At 39.1% G+C, this 19673-nt stretch overlaps 1 protein-coding gene across 4 annotated transcripts in view; it reads left to right on the plus strand.

The window, feature by feature from the left end:
* The window catches only part of ADD2 (adducin 2), a 130323-nt gene that overhangs the window by 91898 nt on the left and 18752 nt on the right, over window positions 1-19673 (plus strand). For all 4 annotated transcript variants that reach the window (XM_089687169.1, XM_089687173.1, XM_089687171.1 and 1 more), the window contains 8 exons: window positions 3521-3601; window positions 6826-6975; window positions 7070-7213; window positions 7327-7425; window positions 9866-10042; window positions 13327-13575; window positions 13763-13882; window positions 16706-16795. In XM_089687169.1, the coding sequence (XP_089543295.1) occupies window positions 3521-3601; window positions 6826-6975; window positions 7070-7213; window positions 7327-7425; window positions 9866-10042; window positions 13327-13575; window positions 13763-13882; window positions 16706-16795 (1110 nt within the window). The remainder of the gene's footprint in view (window positions 1-3520; window positions 3602-6825; window positions 6976-7069; window positions 7214-7326; window positions 7426-9865; window positions 10043-13326; window positions 13576-13762; window positions 13883-16705; window positions 16796-19673) is intronic.

A 19673-nucleotide genomic window follows, 5' to 3' on the forward strand; every position in this document is an offset into this window, starting at 1 on the left:
GGGAGTACCCATTCTAGCCACTCATCTCTCTGTGGGGTACGAATCGTATGCTGATCCTAAGGAGAAGTACGCAGGTCATCTAAACCAGGGAATATACAGGAACATCTAGGAGGTCTGGAAGGTGTCTTGTCGTAACACCACAGCATGTCCAGTTGATGATCCTAAAGGGGAATCTATAATAAACGCTCATTTATCTGTGCGTTCTGGTGAGTGTGCACCCCTTCAGCACTATTCTGCACAAACGCCTGACCATCAGGAGGATATATAGGAGAAGAGAGCACTAAAGTCACCCATTTTATGAACTTTCTACTGTTTAGTCATTTATGACAGATTTCTTGATTTATGTATACATGTTATAGTCATTAGCGCTGCATCTTGTGATATATATTGTTTTGAGGGTGTTTGGTACCTTATGTTCAGCTGCTATATAGATGCGCTCGTATTTATTCTTTTTGATTTGCTTTGCCTTATTGTTGGGGTAGTAATGTCATCAATTAATTTAGTGCTTAAACACAGTTTGCTGCACATGGTCCTGCATGCAAAAGAAGATTTTAGCCTAAATTCCTGGTAAGATTTTAGTTACATCTTTGTGTGACATTTGTGATGTAAATATAAAGTGTAGGTGTGTTTATGTGCAACAGTGATGTAACTCTGGCAGCATGTCTTGTATTTATTAGATGTTTCCAGGAAAGGTTTCAGATCAATAAAGCTTTCACGTTGCTTGGTCTTTCCGTGAAAATGTATAAAGTTTATAATTAATTGTGATAGCATGCTGTCCATTTATTCTGCATAGAACTCGAGAACCTTTTCCTATGAATGCTCATTAGCATTATGAAAATTGTATTGACCTGTTTTGTAGTGGCAATCAGGGCAAAGAACAATGCAACAAAGAGGAACAACAAAGGTCACCTTTCATCAAATTAGAGCATTCAGTATAATAAAAGATAATTGCTAAATGGTTGCCATGTTTTTTTTCACATTGCTTTTTTTTTTCTTTTTATTATAGGTCATCTGTCAGGATAGAAATATGAAAGATGCTGTTGCTGATTTATTTTTGAGGGTACATGCTCTGGGGCTGTCAGGAGAACTTATATTCACCAGCTAGTGATTCAAGGATGATGATGACAGCAATGGAGCACACAACGCTAAAATACATCAGCGGTGGCAGTTCCACATGTCTATCCTGAAAGGGTTCTTTTCAACCAGGGACAACATTTAGGGTCCATTTACACCTATGTGTGCTTGTTATCTCCCATACTGACACATGTTGTATTGCATCTGCCCATTCATTACCTATGTGTCCTCAATAACCATCCACACCCAAAAACATAACTGAACACTGTGAATTTATATTTGCATGTATGCATTGCGGTGTGATGAAGGCTCAGGTGCCTTGTTCACTGTGTTGGTGTTCTTTTGAAGCCCATTAGAAATGAATGAGAGCACCCTCAAAACACATGTGCAATGTCCATATCAAACATGTTTCAACATGGGTTGTAACATACCATGCATTGGTTTTAAGCTGCCCTAAATATTTCAAACAAACAAAGGATTTCCCAGCAGACTTACCAGCCAGCCTGCAAAACAACCAAATTGCCCTGTCCCAACAGTTCACGTTAAAAACAAAGGGTTTTGTTTGCACATATTTGCAAATATATGCGTAGGCCACAGTGCCCACATCAAGGGACCTTTGCATATACTGAGGTCCTAGCTCCATAATTGTCAGAGCCTCCATAGTATGAGCACATATATCAATGGATAAGTTGAGGGCAGGTGTGCCTGGAGGAAGCTCACAGGGATGCACAGGGATGCACATGATGTCCAGCAATATCATCCCTGCATCCAATTTAATCAACTTTACAAAAAATGGCACCCACCCCAATCTATAACAAGCCTTTACAGCAAGGTGCACAAGGAAGAGCAACGCACATCGCAAACAACCAAAATATTTCTCAGCACACTTATCAGCCAACCTGCAAAACAACTGAATTGCCCTGACATAACAGTTTATGTTAAAAACAGAAGGTTTAGTATATACAGAGGTCTCTTGACATGGGCACTGCAGCTTACACATATATTTGCAAATGTGTGCAAACACAACCCTCTGTTTTTAACATAAACTGTTAGACAAGTCAATTTGGTTGTATTGCAGAATGGATGGTAAGTGTCCCCTAAATGTTTACCTTTCCCTATGTGCAAATTAATTCAGCCTGAAAAGTCTGCCTTCAAAAAGTAATTTTTCTATTTGTTCTGGTGACTCCAAGAGAGGGGAAATTTCCCCATCAGAGACAAAAACAGCAGGTGAAAGGCTGGTCATAGATAGCAGGGGCGGAATGACCATTTGGAAACTCGGGCACTGCCCGAGGGCCCGGGGTCAGTAGGGGGCCCCATGAGATGCCCCTGGTACCTTTTTCATAGGCTTTTTTGAGTTTGTCAAGGACACAGGGGCCCCATGATTCCCTATTGCCCAGGGGCCCCATGAGTTGTCAGTCCGCCACCTGATAGATAGTATTTTTTTTTTTCGATCAGCCACCATCCACACAAGCAAAGTGGACAAAGGAATCCTCTCCACTGTGGTATTGTATTCTGACAGCAGGGACAGCTCTGCTGTCAAAATACACTGGCCAGTGCTGCAGGAATTGATCGAATTCAAATTTTCCAACATTCCTGCTTGACAGAAATCGATCGTTAAATTAACTTTTGTTGAGTGGGAACAGCCATAGATGAATCGAAATTCAGCCAGTTCCTGCTGAACCAGACAACATTCAATCTATCTATGGTGAGCTTAGCTCTAGAACACCGAAGAAGATTTGCTAAAACTGGTGCACTCTGAATCTGGTGCAGCTGTGCATGGTAGCCAATCAGCTTCTAACTTTAGCTTCTTCAGTTAAGCTTTGACCTGGAAGCTGATTGGTTTCTATGCAGAGCTGCACCAGATTTTGTACCATGCAGTTTTAGAAAATAACCACCACTGAATACAAATCAAACAAAAACAACACCTTGGCTATACATAAAAAAAAGTATATAAAGCCTACATGTCTTTTCCTGTTTTTGATGTTAGGGAAGGATTAGAACCCCTGTAAGGTTTTTATTATTTGTTTCCACTCTGAGGAGATTCCCTCTCTATTTGTCCTGGCAACCCATGTCACTGAGACCAAGTGAAGGTAAATTCCAATTTTTATAGTAGTCACCAGAACAGGAATAGTGGAGAAATCTTCCAGTTGGAGCTTCCCATTCTGATGACAATTCTTTTAAGAGGGGAATTCCTTCATCTATGTAGAAATTGCCTCACTTCTTGTTGCATCTCTGAGACAGGAATTAAAAGGAAATCTCCCCAACAGGACACAGGCAGCAACAAATTAACTTTTTAGTTTTAACTAAGTCCTACACTCTCCATAACAAAAAATCATTGGTTATACACCCATACACGTATTGTAAGTTGTAATACTGCTTTAATATCGTACAGCTTGTCTTTTACCGGTCATATTATCTCACGTTTGTATATATCCTCTCATTTCAGATAAGAGTGAATAAGGAACAGGACCATTTCTTAATTAACCCCCGAGGAGTAGCTTGTAATGAAGTGACTGCTTCTATCCTTGTGAGTACAAATGTGTGACTTTGACATTTGTTATTTCTCATACAAATATTTTTAATAAAAACTCTTCCTTTCAAGGAAAACATGATTGTAAAGCTGTCTGTACACTAGTAAAATTGTGTTTGACATTTGTTGTGACCACAGTGATGAGAAAATTAGAAGGATCAGGAAGGAAATTTTTTCTCAAATGTATAAATTTCCAATATTGAATGTGTTTTTTTTTCCAAAATCGAATGTTAGAAGCAAATTAGATCTTGAAAATTAACTATTTTCAAATGCCATTTGAATGTTCTGGGAATTTTCATGCAAATTTTCCTAAGAATGTTTGTTTGAAATTCTACTAGTGTATACCCAGCTTAACAATCAGCCCCCACTATTGTTCTAAACAGACAAGTTATCAATAGGTCCCACTTCCCTGCCTTGATTGGCTGTTGGCTGATTGGTCATTTCACAGGTGCTTCCTATTTCTGAGCTTCAAATTCATGTTACATTAGTTATTGTATTTCATGATAGCTTTTACAACTCTGCGATTCACAAAATTAAATATCGGTGTAACATCTTTAGTTTTCTTTTGAAATATTGCCCTAATTTCCAAAAAGCCAATTTTTCTCCTAAATAAGTACATTATTTTAAACAAGTCAATATTTTATCACCACCTAAATCATTAGTTTTTCTGCTCCCCTCTGGACCTTAGTACTATCCAGAAGCTAGAGATGTCTTTAGGAGTGAACACCCATGTGATAGTCTTTGTGACTTGACATCTGTGTACTAAATGCAACAAACGGTGGTGTTTTTAGCATGTAATGAAACCTTTAGGGCTCATTCACACTCTAGGCCCCCTTCACACAGATGGTCCGATTTGGGTCAGTTTTTCAGGCGGGCCCGATCAGATCCTCCATAGCTCTCTATGGAGCAGCGGATGTCAGCGGACATGTGTCCGCTGACACCCACCAGCATCCGATCCTGTACGCTAAAAACAGACGGCTGTGGATCCATTCCCCTCCGTCTAGTGGATCAGATCGGATGACAGTTGGATGGAAATGGACAGGTGGTTCATTTCAATCCAACCACCCCATGGAAAAGAGCAGGCTGTATCTTTGTCCGCTGTGCATCAGCGAAGCAGACACAGACCTGTTATCCACTTGCTCTGCTTGTTCAGCGGGGGATCAGTAAGTTACTGCAGTTTTCCACAGTAAGTAAACGCAGGCCACTGCTAGGGCACATAGATAACAATTGTTAATAACTATGCTAGTGTGATGTGTATATAACAATGGTAGTGTGATGTGCAGTGCAAAAAAAATGTAGCATTTTTACACAGTGCACTGCATGGCACCACATGGCACTGCACAGTAACACAGTGCACCGAGCTGCTTTGCAGAGACTTGAAGTGTCCCTATGTGACACTTCAAATAAAGTTAAAAGAGAAAAAAACAGGTAAGCAGTGCAAAGCATATCGCTACCTGCCACAGCCAACACTGACCAAAACACTGCATTTTACCACACAGGCTAGTGTGAGCCTAGCCTTAGCCTAGGTTTACACTAGTGCTGCTGCATAATGATGCATTTTGCATTTTTACATGTTTTTTTAATGCATTTTCATGCTTCTTGTAGAGGTTATAAAGTACAAAGCTCTGTCAAAAAGCCACCAAAAGTATGTCAGAGTATGCGTTTTAGCTATAGAAAAAGATGGCCATCACCCCAATTTATGACTAGTCTTTACAGTAAAGTATACATGGAAGGGCAACATACACCACAAACAAACATACCATTCCCAGCAAACTTATCAGCTAACCTGCAAATGAACCAATCTGACCCCGTCTAACAGTTCACATTAAAAATAGAGGGTTAGTCCTTGACTTCATCAATGGAGATTGCCCTTCTCTCTATCTTATCTGGCTCGCTGGTGGCACAGAAGTAATGTTTATTATGTTTCTTACCGTCTGCGGCATGCCAATTGATACCGCTTTTCTGGAAATCTGCCACCCCCCCCCCCTTACAGTTGTGGGTTTCTGCGGATAATGATATCATGAGAACGGAAGAGATGTTGGCGTTTTCCAATGATACCTATGAAAAACATAAGTTACTATGCTCGGTCTGGCTCCATTTTTCCTCCTTCTCGACCCTTCAGGAGTTGCTCCTACTGTGCCTCCTTAGACTTTGCCCGTTAGGTCCGGTGGATCCACGGTGGTCTGTATCATATCAGTGTACTTGCTTTCGATCTGTATGTTTGGGATGCCAACTCTGGGTCCCTTTGGAGTGGGGCCATTCTGGTTCCGCCCCTTGTCTGTCCCAGATCCTGACTGTCTTCTATCTTCCCTCTCCTTCTATGTTCACTCCTTATTTTTCTCCCTTTTTAGTTTTTTTTTTTTTTTCTTTTCTCTCTCCTCTAAGTTGTTTTATATGGTGAACTTTACATGGACATGTAGTGATGTTCTTCATGGGACAGTTTTATGGGACAGTTCTTTCAAATATATGTCTCTGTTATATACCTGTAATTTATCAAGATTTTTATAATTTGGCTAGTTATACTTGCTGACTGCAGTTATCTCTTTGGCTCATCTCATGCTTGAGCCTGCTGATTATCTGTATGTATGTGTAATCGCTGGTCCTTTTTTTTTTTTTTTCCTTCTGTATATTCAGTTGTAAATCTTAATAAAGACAAATTTCATTTTACACATTTGCAAATATATGTAGAAGCCGCAGTGTCTACACCAAGGCTCCTCTGTATATTGCGGTCCTCACTCTAAAAATATTGAGTATATAGTACAGTATACAGAGCAGCCATGGTGTAGGCACTGCAGGTTCCACATATATTTGCAAATGTGTGCAACAAAACCCTTTGGTTTGTTTGCAGGCTAGCTGGTAGGTGTGCTGGGAAACTTTTCTTTGTTTTCAAAGTATGCATTTTTCTTGCACTACCATTGAAGTCCATGGGGTCAAATGTACAATGTCACACCATAAGAAACAACTGCAGCTTTTAAAAAAAAACTGTGACATATTGTATTGATGTAAACTGACCCCATAGAGAATGATGTGATTTTCCCACTCTCCTGCAATGCAGCTTGATGGTCCATACAGGAGAAATCGCAGTAGTGAATGATAAAAAACAAAAAACTATTTGAACAATAAGTCGGCAAATTACAGAATAGAAATTCTGCTTTTGTAAAATGTGTTACTGAACTGCACATACAAAAGAACAAAACCATCTTATGCAATATCTGTTACAGGTGAAGGTGAACATTTTGGGTGAGGTTGTAGAGGTCGGCAGCACCAGCTTTGAGGTGGAAACTAGTGACTTCAGTTTGCATTCTGCCATCTACTCAGCACGGCCGGATGTAAAGTGTATCATCCAGCTACATACAGCGGCTACCACTGCGGTAAAATCAGTGTGACACATTGAAGAGCATTGAAATGGTTGCAGCATTAGGAATGCAGACATTTTGTTTGACTAATAGCCCTTTTTTAATGCAGGTGTCAGCAATGAAGTGTGGCCTCCTGCCTATCTCTCATGATGCTTTGCTGGCAGGGGAGGTGGTATACTATGACTTCAATGGAGATATGGAAGATGAGAAGGACAGAATTGAACTACAGAAATGTTTGGGACCAACATGCAAGGTTGGGTCATATCTTTGTCCTTGCATCAGCTATGCAAATCTCTGAATTTACCATACTCTTTGTTATCAGCCTTGTCCTTTTAACAGAAGATTGTTTAATGTCACCCTACACAGGTTCTGGTTTTGAGAAATCACGGTGTTGTGGCATTAGGCGAATCTGTGGAGGAAGCTTTCTATAAGATTTTCCACTTGCAGGCAGCTTGTGAAATTCAGGTAAATACAGTCTATATGAATCAATGATGAATGGATCTCACTAAGCCTATCCATGTGCATTGCAAACATAATACATACGTATATATGATAGCATTGTCAGATTGCAAAACAGCCTTCTGCTACGTTATCTCATATGGACCAGAGCAATTTATGCATTTCTGCTATTGATTCCCAGTAAGTACATTTATCGTTTTTTTGGTTTTTTTTTCAGAAAAAACAAGGCTTCTGTCTGTGATGTTGGGGTCAATTAAATGAGAGATAAATACTGCATTAAATTTTGAGTTAAAATAACTCATGCAATATTTATTTCAAAAGTTGGATATGCGTATGGATATTTTCCACCGTCTTATTTAGAAGGGCAACCCAAACGTTTTTAGAACTATTGACCATGGTTCTTCATAGAGCTTCTAACCATTCCACACTCTATTCAAAACTAAGAGAAACATTCTAGCTGGAGTGAAGCTTTAGAAAATAATTAAAAATAGGCTTAAAAATTGCGCCATAGTTAATAAAAAGACATTACAGTTAGAGACACCCAGCTGCTATTAAACACCAGCCTATATATTGGCATGCATGTCTAAATATTGTATCCAGAATAATGTTTCTGAAAAATAAACGTGAACTACTGAGCTGAGTGGCTTACAGATTCACCAAGACCAGAGAGCAGGGAACAGAATTCCATTCTCATAGAAAAAAATGACCCTTCAATTGTCTGTTTATGACATTGGAGAATTTTAAGCTAGCTTTTGTAGTCTGGGGAAGTTGACCCTTTGCTACTAGTTTTTTATCCTATTAAATCAAGTATTTCTAGTGCTTGTTCTCCTCTCAGTGGTTCTTCAGCTTTTACTCATGAATTATACCATGGTGATTAAGTCATTTTGCCTCCCAGTGGGACTGTTCTTTAATCTCATTAAATGTCTCAAATGCTATTGGTTGCAGTTTCCCCCGTGGCTATCCTGTCATTTACATCTATATATGTAAAACAGGACAATAACCCTCAGACACCAATAGCGTTCCGACAATTATTTAATTAAACATTTCTGAAAATGATGTAATGCAATGCTACAACCATGGAAGGGATTTAAGAAGAAATATGAGCTAAATAATGATGCCATATATGATGCAATCTGCCACTAGCAGTAACACAGCAGTTTCAAAAAGCATCTTTTTTTTTTGCATTGCAAAAATGCATGTTCCCCATGGCAGTGCCCAGTTTCCCATGCCGTAGTTTTTCTAGTAGCCCTAAAATTGTTCCGAACAAAAAGATTTGTCTCCAGTCCATAGACTCGGAACCCTTGATGAATCAAATCTGGACACAGTTGCCAATTATTAATATGGCCTTATCTGTTCCTCATCTGTCATTGACCTGCTTGTCATCATATTTATTTTTCATGCTGTGGGACAAAGGTCTTGGTTCAAGCATTATGTCCTAATCTACCTTGCAGTCTTCACCTATAGACAAGCCACTGCCCAGGAAAACTGAAATATTTCACTAACTGGGTGTATCTGGGATTTTGGTACAATAGATATTATGCCTGGGTTAATGGTGACCAGTGAACTCAACCAAAGGTACAGCTAGTCAAGTCAGTAGCAGAGGCAAACAGATTATAGGTGTCTAACTGGCAGCACACCCATGAGTTAGGAACTGAACACTATATCAGGCAGCTGTAGGGAGTGGGTAGGATCCCTTTAAAGAGGTGGCAACAAATAAGGAGTAAGAAAAATAAACAATTCTGGGATTTTGGGCGTGCATATAATGAAAGGTAGGCAGAGACAGCCTACCTAAGTGAATAAAAAGGGCCAAGGTGGGCAGGCGGTCTTATAAAAGAATGAAAAAGCTTCAGTTAAGAAGGTAAGCAAGAGGCATGCCTGACGGGTCTTTTTTGCAGGGCTTTTTCTTTCAGTGTTTTTACCTAGTGTTGGCACACTTAAACATGGAACAAGAAACTCAAATATAGATTTCTCTTTAATCATCCATTCCGCATGCCTATCACTTATCTGTAACATTTATCCTCATCCTCACATCTGAAATAACTCCAGAGAAATATGGAGGCTGCCATTGCAGGCCTACTTCTGAAACTGGTAGTTGCCTGGGTGCCCATAACTTCAGTATTTTTCTGTTACAATCTTAAGAATAACCACGAGTGTCAGAAAATTGTCAGCAGTGCTTATCTCTATAGCTGTTGATACTTTATGTGTGGTACTTTTTTACCAGGTATTTTACCAAATCATTTCGATGTCAAAATTGTGGTGTCTTAAAAAATTGCTTTTGCTTAAAACTGTTTCCTTTTTATGATTCGTTACATCTTAAACACAATGTCAGGAATCACCTAGTGTAACATTTCTTTAACAATGTAATTTTACAATATATTGTGTATTGCTTAAGCATATAGGTACCCAAGTATGTACTAACTGAACAAAAAACAATATTATGTTTCAGGTATCAGCTGTACCTAGTGCAGGAGGACCAGAGAACCTCATCGTGCTGGACAGGGATAAATATCGCCCACATGAGGTGGGTACAGTTGGTTGGGCTGGCAGCAAGTTTGGGCCAATGCAGAAAAGCCGACTTGGTGAACATGAGTTTGAGGCTTTAATGAGAATGATGGATAATTTGGTAAGTATGCACAATTTTTTTTTGTAAATTGCAGTCACTTAGAGCAAACATTTAGTCACCCCTCTCTTACCTCCACCAAAAACACACCCTCACCAGTATGCCTCACATTATATTAATTTATTAAAAGCCCTATAATACCTGGATTGCAAAAACTGCTTCAAGCTGCATAGCAGTTGGTCATGTAACTTTATCCTTTGACATACTTTATGTCCATATGATTTTTGCTTGAGGGCATAGGGACTGACGATCAGGTACAGCTGGCCAGTCTCTACCCAAACATTATTTTCTCCAGGTTTAAGTCCTGTGACCAAGTGCCTAGGCATATGGTCGTATGACTAAATACGATGGGAGCCAAGAACATCATCTTTATAGTACAGATAAGTGATAAGTGATACATCCATTTTTTTATTATTATAACATGGGCACAAAGTACCCAATATTAGGAAGGATTTTTTTTGCTATAAGTCTGTATTTAATCTTTTACAGATAAAAGGCAAAAATAACCCAGTAACATAAGATTTATTTACTGGTTTCCAAAGGCCTCTGAGGTAGCAATTGCTTATAGAAACAATACTGACCATGAAGCACATTTTGTAATGTTTGGCATACATTGCTAGATTGTCTCCTTACAGCTTCACCCAACAGCCTCATATTTTTCATTGTCACTGCTTAATGACCTAAGTGGGCTATAACTGTGTTGGAGGCCAGACAATATAGTGATATGTTCATGTATTATCTAAATCAAGAAGTTATAACTTCACAAATTCATCACTAAATGGTGCATGAAAAATAAACAAATAAATAAATGCATAAATACCAATGCATAAAATTACATGTATGTCAAAAACAATTTGGAGCTGACGACTTGATGCTGAAACTTGTAAGTTGTGGCTTGGATCGTGACGTCATTCTGCAAAGTGAGAGACACACTCTGAGACACAGCCGGAGCTGACAGTACTACAGAGTTTGAGCGTGTAATCACAAGTGTTGGGCTAACACTCACTGATAGTATGTGCAATAATTTTGGATGTTTAATAAGTGTTGAAATTTTTTACACCATGGGCACCTCTATTTTCCTCTTCATGTATGCATGATAAAATGTGATTTGATGTGACCGGAAGAGACAGATTAACCCCATTTATGCTGGAGAGGACTTTATACTTGGCGAGTGTTGGTTTAGATTTAAACAGTGTGACATTTTCATTATTTGGACTGAGTTTGATGTCTGTTGTTCTGCATTTGGTGAGTACACTGTGTGCTCAGGGAGAGGTCACGTGGTAATCACAGAGGATTTGGGACAGAACTGTGGAACGTTTTTTTGTATCACAGCACTCATGAATCCATGCACAGTGTTTTATATGAACTGCACGTCTTGCACTTGGTATGAACTTTATTTTTGGTGTATTGCTATATATGGACTTTATTAATTGTTTTTGACATATACATAATTTTATGCATTGGTATATATGCATGTCTATGCATTTGTGTTTGTTTGTTTCTTTCTTTTTTTATGCACCATTTAGTGATGAATTTTTGAGGTTATAACATCTTGATTATACATTTACATTTTACTTATTGATTTGAGAAGCTAAATGAAAATGTTATAATTGAAACATTTTTGGTGAGGAGTTTGTAATTTTTTTCATATATTTATTTTTTATTGGTTGGTATAGTCACATTTGGGTTATTTGTATTGTGTTTTGATAATAATTCGTTGTCACATAGCGCGGTCACTCTTTGTATTGCACACCGTTTTTAAGTAACTGCCACTGATAAATATTAATATTTTCAATCATCCAGTTGGTGAAGATTTTCACTCTTGTACATAAGCTTCAGAAGACATTTTTTAGTGACAACAGAGTATTTACAATGTAATATATAATTTATTAGGCTCCATATTGCATATTTCCTTTAGGTTTCTTATATTATCTTTTCTCTTATTCTTACCTCTGTACTTTCCCCTCTGACTGCGAGTTGGAATATTCAACACTATGCAGAGTCCGACAAATTACTCCAGGCTAGCATTTCCTTTCTGTTTGTGATGTATAGGGATGACCCTAACTGTTATTGCAATGATTGGTGTCTGAACAACCTATCCCGGGCCAACCACAATTACTTGATAGGCATGGGATGTTCCTATGAACACACTGGGCAGTTCACTTTGCAAGGGGAATGTTCTCCAGAGCTTTGTAAATCTGGTACAATTTCACTTTGCAAAGAATACCCAAATACGTGCAAAGAAAGAAAAAAAAAACAGCATTTTTGCTTGCTTGCAATTGGATTATGCAGATTAGGAGAGTTTTGGCTCATTTATTAAAGTGGAGCTCCAGTCAAAATGTAAAAAAATAAAAGTCAGCAGCTACAAAAACCTGTCCCTCGATCCAGCAGTATCCTCACTACAGCTGATTTCACCAGCCATCTTCTCTTCCTTACGCTGGCATCTTAAGTGTGGGCACCCGACTTTGACAGCTTGAAGTTTCACAGCCAGGTGCCCACTGTGCATGGCGAGTAGCGCTGCACCTTCTAAATGGTCCTGTAGTCTTCTGGGACCTGTCACATGTCCCAGAAGACTACACGAAGGGAGGACAACTCCCCTAGGTAATCACAGGGGAAGTGGGAACGGGTACTTGTCAATATCGGGTGCTCACTCCCCAAAGGTGCCAATTCTTAATGGGGAGCAGGGGAAGAGGCCTTAAAGCAAAGCTTTTGGGTGGAGTTCCACTTAAAACTCTGGGGAAAATTCCCTTGCAAAGTGAAGAGCCTATTTGCCTTCCTTAAATGAATCCCACTGACTCTAAAAAGTTAATTCATAAGCAATTCAGAAAATTCCATGAGTGCAATAGTGGATTTTATGTGCAGATTTTGTTTTGTGCCCATATCTATTGTCACAAGGTCACTTTAAGGTTTTAGGTTTTTTAAAAAACTGTGTTGAGAGAAAGAAAAAGGCTTCCATTGTCAACCTCTCCATTCAGAAAAACTATTTGCCTCTCTGTAATTCTGTTTCAATTACTTTAGTACTCTCTAAGTCACTGACACAAAACAAGCATTAAAATCAGGAGTCCGTACTTCATTCCAATACCACATGCTGTATACTTATTTCAGGTCCATGATAAAGAAATTATTGAAACTAGGGTAAGCCAGGCAGGTAGCAATTTTAGAAGAAAGTCAGTAATGGAAACTTACACATTTTACCCTCTTCTCTGTTTCTTGAAAACAAGAAAAAGCAGTATTAGGCTCAACTGAAAGAGTTATCGGATAAATATGAAATCTCTTATCTCCAACAGGGTTACCGTACAGGTTATACTTACCGTCACCCATTTGTGCAAGAAAAGACAAGGCACAAGAGTGACGTGGAGATCCCAGCCACTGTAACTGCTTTCGTTTTTGAGGAGGAAGGGGTCCCTATCTCCACATTACGGCAGCATGCTCAGAAGCAGCAAAAAGAGAAGACACGCTGGTTGAACACTCCCAACACCTACCTACGAGTCAATGTGGCTGAAGACAGCATGAGCAGCCCGAGGAGTAAGACCACGGTAGGGAGCCCCAAGACATGGGTCAAGTCACCTTTTATATGAAGTATACATGCAGATAGTGGCATTAGTTGATTTTCATTTCATCACTATTTAATTTTATTCTTTGTAAAGGATATACTGTATAATACAACAGTGCTTCTGAAAATCATCTTTTTCATACTTATTACCTCTGTTCTTCTTCCTGCAGTGGATGAAGGCAGATGAAGTGGTGAAGCCTAGTAGCGGCATGCCCATCCGTATTGAGAACCCCAACCAGTTTGTGCCACTCTTTACAGACCCACGTGAAGTCCTGGAGACCAGAAACAAGGTAAATATTATATTGTATGGATAACTGTGCTTGGAGATCAGCTAAGGAAATGGGCTTACATCCCATCCATTCAAACCTTTTTATATTCTATTTAGGGCTTGAAATGCAGGTCCACTCTAAATTGCTAGCACATTTTGGGTGGATGCCCTAGTCAAAGATCCTTTTCCACCATTGAACCAAATGAAACGTTATAAGGAAATTGCAAAGATGGATTTCTTACATGGATTTCTTCAAACTGTAACCCTTTGCTAGCCTTTATCCTGCCCTAGGGGCACTATTTCTCCCAGTGATAAGAGATGTTACTCCTCTTTCTCCTCCTTCTGTCACCAACAATGGGGCATAATTTCTGCCACTGACATCAACTGTCAGGAATGGACTCACCACTGGTGGTGCTGTGGCTCACTTGCTCTGTGGGCTGCAGTACCATCTCCTACCAGAGGGTGCTTTCAGCAGCCAGGGTCTCACTCCTGCAATCAAGCCATCACCTGAGGCTGATTGCAGGAGGTCTATTTAAGCAGGACCAGGCCTGCAATCAGTGCCTTGGTGTTGTTTCCCATGAGCCCTGTGTCTTGCTACCTGTGCCTGATCCTCTGTTCTGTAAAGTACCCTTTGTTGCCGACCCTACTTTGATCCTGATCCTGCTGACTGTCTCCTGCACTGACCCCTGGCTCTTTACCTGACTACTCTCTGCCTGCTCCTCCTGTACCTACCTGCCCGTTAGTTGCTGAACCTGGCTTGTGACCTGACCACTCTCCGCCTGCTCCTCCTGTACCTACCTGCCTGTTAGTTGCTGACCTGGCCTGTCTGACTACGTTATACCTTCACGGTTATCCATCCATCCTGCAAGGATCCAGTCCCTGCTGCCCAGGCCTACTAGCCTCTTCACGTCAGGCTCTCCCCCGGTACATACCCTCGGTGGACCCCTCTACCACAGTTGGGTGCACTCAGGGGCCGCGACCTGGTCTCAGTCCTGCGCCAAGTCCATCCCCACCATCAGGGGCTCTGGTGAAAAGGCAGACTGGGGCTTAGACTCCGCGCCCTGAGGAATCTCATCCTGTGGGTCACTAGAGATCCCGCCGGGTGGTGCCTGGCAGGCCCTTACGGCTTGCCTGACCATTCCACCTTTCCAGCGCTGACTACGCCTGTGTTCCTGCACATATTGATACTAGTTGAAGGTTGGTTTTGTTTACTGTGCGTTTTGCATATTTGGGCGGCTAATAATAAATCATATTATTATTATTATTATTATTATTATTACATCATTTCTGAAGCCTGCTGTTCCCTGTGTCAGTCCACACATTTCTGGTCATACCTGGATCCCTAACATTAACAATAGGGAAATACTTCTCACACTGCTCTCAACAGTGTGGAACTATCCTTCCCATTGACACTAATAATTACTATTATTATTATTTCTGCCCTAGTGCAAATATTGGGCACTATTTACTCCCACTGACACCAGGGCTTTTCTTCTCCCACTGCCCACAGTTCGGCCCCTATAAAGCCTGAGGGATAATAAACTGTCCCTTTCTTTAGAAAGTTTGTAGAACCGTTTTAGAGTATTAGAACCAGTCAAGAAGGAATTGTAGAATGTTAGTGTGTAATAAAAGAAAATATTAATACATGTGTCCATCATTGATAGGGATTTCAAACTTGCACTTTAAAAATTTTGTTTGTGATCACTTAAGTGAATGTTTTCATGTGTGGTATACTGTATGTGGTATAATACCTCCGCCTGTGAAATGTAAGGCGATTAAAAAGGCACTGATGAGTTTTTCCACCTGTAATAAAATTAGAATACAACATTTAATATCAATATACAAATATTTTATAATGCATTATATTATACTGATTAAAGAAAAGCAAAACAGGGCATACTGTCTTCATGCATTACCGTGGTGAAACACACATTTATTTAAAAGCATAAAACTACATACTCACAAACCAAAGGCAGATAAAAAAAAAGAGTCAGTGGTGAAGGTCCGAGGTGACGGTAGACCCTTATTGAGGTAGGTTAACGCGTTTCGGGAGACATACTCCCTTCAGAGCTAGAAGAAGGGAGTATGTCTCCAAAAACGCATTAGCCTACCTCAATAAGGGTCTACCGTCACTTTGGCCCGTCACCACTGACTCTTTATCACAGTAATGCACGAAGAGAGTGCACCCTGTTTTCCTTTTCTTTACCAGTACCAAGATTTCCCGATCTTCTAAGGGCTGCACCTCAATAAATGACAGTTAGAGTACCCCTAGTCATCATGAAGATTTGAGCGCTGGTTTCGTTCATATTATACTCACTGTTCAGCTTCTAAATTTACATTGGGTGGATTTACTAAAGGCAAATAGACAGTGCACTTTCCAAGTGCAGTTGCACTCATTTTCAACAGAACGTATTAAATGTGGTGAAGCTCTCCTGATTTCCATTACCCAATCATGTGCAAGCAAAGTGCTTTTTTTATTTTCTTCGTACCCAGTTGGGTATTCTTTACAAGATGAAGCTTCACCACATTTACATTTATTTAAAGGAAATACAGAGTGCACACTCTATTTGCTTTTAGTAAATCTACCACTGTGTACATAATCTGGGTCAGGATGTGGCATGGAATAGGATGGAAGATAACCCTTGGGCACAGTATCTTATGTTTAGAAGGTATTCTACTGGTTTTTAAATCTTTTTTTCATATATATGATTTTTTTTATAGGCATGGACTGAATTTTTTTGCGAGCTCTTATTGATAAAGAAAGTACTAGTAGCACGGCAGTAGGTCATTATACTGTACCATTGTCTTTGATTATTAATAATTGTGATTTTTATTTTTTTTACAGATCCGAGAGCAAAATCGTCAAGACGTAAAGTCTGCTGGTCCACAGTCTCAGTTATTAGCCAGTGTGATAACTGATAAAAGCAGAAGTCCGGTACAAGCATTTTTTTTATATATATGCCAATTTTAAATTATCATAGTAAAATACATTGAAAACACCAAATATATTTAATGTTATTTGCCTGCAGAAAAGTGCCAAGTCTTCAGATTCAGACGTTCCCTAAATACATGACTGAAGTATTATAAGACAACATGCAGTGGCAGCCCTGGCAGAGTTACACATCAATGCATATCTGCTGCATATGTGGTCAGCTCTAACTTGTCTTTCTAAATGAAGCCAACAGTAGCTTCCTCATACTAAAGCAGGCTGTAGCTTTAAAGCAGTGTAAAAAAACTTGTACATTCAATAAAAAATTCAGTAGAGCAAGTTTCACTGAATTAAATACAGTCTCTGTTGGAATTTTCACATGGGGTGTGAATGACCATAGGAGGATACACTGTAGATTACTAATTTCTGTGTACAGTGATTAGCAGAAGCAGGAGATCTTACACTGGGATCCGCTCTACCCATATATGATAAATGTAATAATAGCGGCGCTACCCCCAAATGTATGGAGCATAGCAAATAGTTAAAGTTGACAGCAGCTTGACCCAAAGTTCAGAGATGTCTAATTTTCTCGAGGTATGTTTCTACATTTATTTTTTTTTCCCTCAGGGGTTTAATACCCATTTAAGTGTTCCAGTAAAAATGTAATAGATAAAATATAGACTTCCGGTATTTGCTTACATACTGTACATCTTGAGTACGTTTAGCAGTAACAGTTTTTGATATGGTTCCTGTATAGCATATGGTTGGAACTAAATACAAAGTCTATTCTATACTGTACTATAGAATACCACTAAATGGTTCGTCCACTCAAGACTGACATTTAGGATCTTTGAAGAGTCTGGTAATTTGAATCATCAGTTCAAATAACAAAACACCTGCTGCCGATAAGGGCTCTGGCTCATGTCCACACTCTAGTTTGAATTATCAATTGACTTTATTTATCTAATGGGGGTACCAGTAGCAAGATCTTTTTATTGAAGTGGTGTGAACCTCCTGCGCTCAAAACAAACAAAAAAATTATAAACCAAGAGAAGCTGCTAACATTAAATCATATACCAATGAATACGTGAACTAATAAATAAGTAAAATGTAGCGCTACTCATATAAAATATTTATCCGTGTATAAACCCACAATATGTGTATCAAATCATAATTATATATAACTTATCATGTGATATATCATATAATAATACTACCAATACCGTGCCCTTTTAAGTGAAAATTTCCACAAAAATCATCCAGTGATCAGTGAACCCAAAATAAATTACAACAGTGATAGTGATGAAAAATAAAAAAATATATATATAAAAATAAATCAATATTTCCAACTATTTGGAATATATAATATATAATCAATTCCAAAAAATATATTAGTGCATCTCCAAGAAATATGAACTCACGTGTACATCAATACACGCGTGTATCCATAAGTACCCCCATTCAGTGAAAAACAATGTGCATACAGGTGAAAAAAGTGCAATAACACACAACACAAAAATTATATATTTCTGTGCTTATAAAGTCCAAACACATAGATGATCACACTCCAATCACAAACTCGTGCTGATATTAGTGAGACAGTGGGTTGATTGTTGACAAAATATCCAACCACCGGCTAGATCAGCCTCTCACCTTAAAACTTCGACCCTTGCGGGTCAAAACACTTAAATAGGATCCTTCTCACAGATCCTTCAGGACGGTTGTCACTCCACAGATTTGTTCCCACTGCATACACAACTCTCTCTAAAGGTCAGCACTCCAATAATGGCTCCTCTTTAGACAAGATCAAACGCTGCGCTAATAACTCATATAAAACATAAAACACATGCCTCCATTGTGTAGTATGTTTAATTGCCAATACCCAGAGCCCTGAGGAAGTCACATGGTATTGTGACGCAACGCGTTGGCCAGACGTAGTGACACACTTCCGGCGTGGCGGCCATCTTGGTACACCTGTGTACACCCATACATATTCATCACATCCAAAAGCATGAGGTTGAAGTTGTGATGTCTGCTATCTAATGTGAGTGCGCAATTTACTTGTCATTGTCTAAATATTGGCAATTAAACATACTACACAATGGAGGCATGTGTTTTATGTTTTATATGAGTTATTAGTGCAGCGTTTGATCTTGTCTGGAGAGGAGCCAACTGAGTGACAACTGTCCTGAAGGATCTGTGAGAGGGATCCTATTTAAGTGTTTTGACCCGCAAGGGTCGAAGTTTTAAGGTGAGAGGCTGTCCCACTGTCTCACTAATATCAGCACGAGTTTGTGATTGGAGTGTGATCATCTATGTGTTTGGACTTTATAAGCACAGAAATATATAATTTTTGTGTTGTGTGTTATTGCACTTTTTTCACCTGTATGCACATTGTTTTTCACTGAATGGGGGTACTTATGGATACACGCGTGTATTGATGTACACGTGAGTTCATATTTCTTGGAGATGCACTAATATATTTTTTGGAATTGATTATATATTATATATTCCCAATAGTTGGAAATATTGATTTATTTTTATATTTTTTTTTTTATTTTTCATCACTATCACTGTTGTAATTTATTTTGGGTTCACTGATCACTGGATGATTTTTGTGGAAATTTTCACTTAAAAGGGCACGGTATTGGTAGTATTATTATTATATGGTATATCACATAAGATCTTTTTATTGTAGCTCCTAGAATGACTCTTCCTGCCCCATCATTTCACCATTTGCTGTTATATTAGAGAAAGACTGTTTTGAATAAAGTGAATTCTTTCATCTTTTTTTCCATAGAAAATCACATAGATAATTTTGTTCTCTGGCTCATAAACTAAATGTGAGAAAATTTTGGCATTGGGAGCCAATTCCTGTGCTATA

Source organism: Staurois parvus, unplaced genomic scaffold (genome assembly GCF_062004578.1).
Source record: "Staurois parvus isolate SC_StPar_1 unplaced genomic scaffold, SC_StPar_1.0 ptg000420l, whole genome shotgun sequence".
NCBI lineage: Eukaryota > Metazoa > Chordata > Amphibia > Anura > Ranidae > Staurois > Staurois parvus.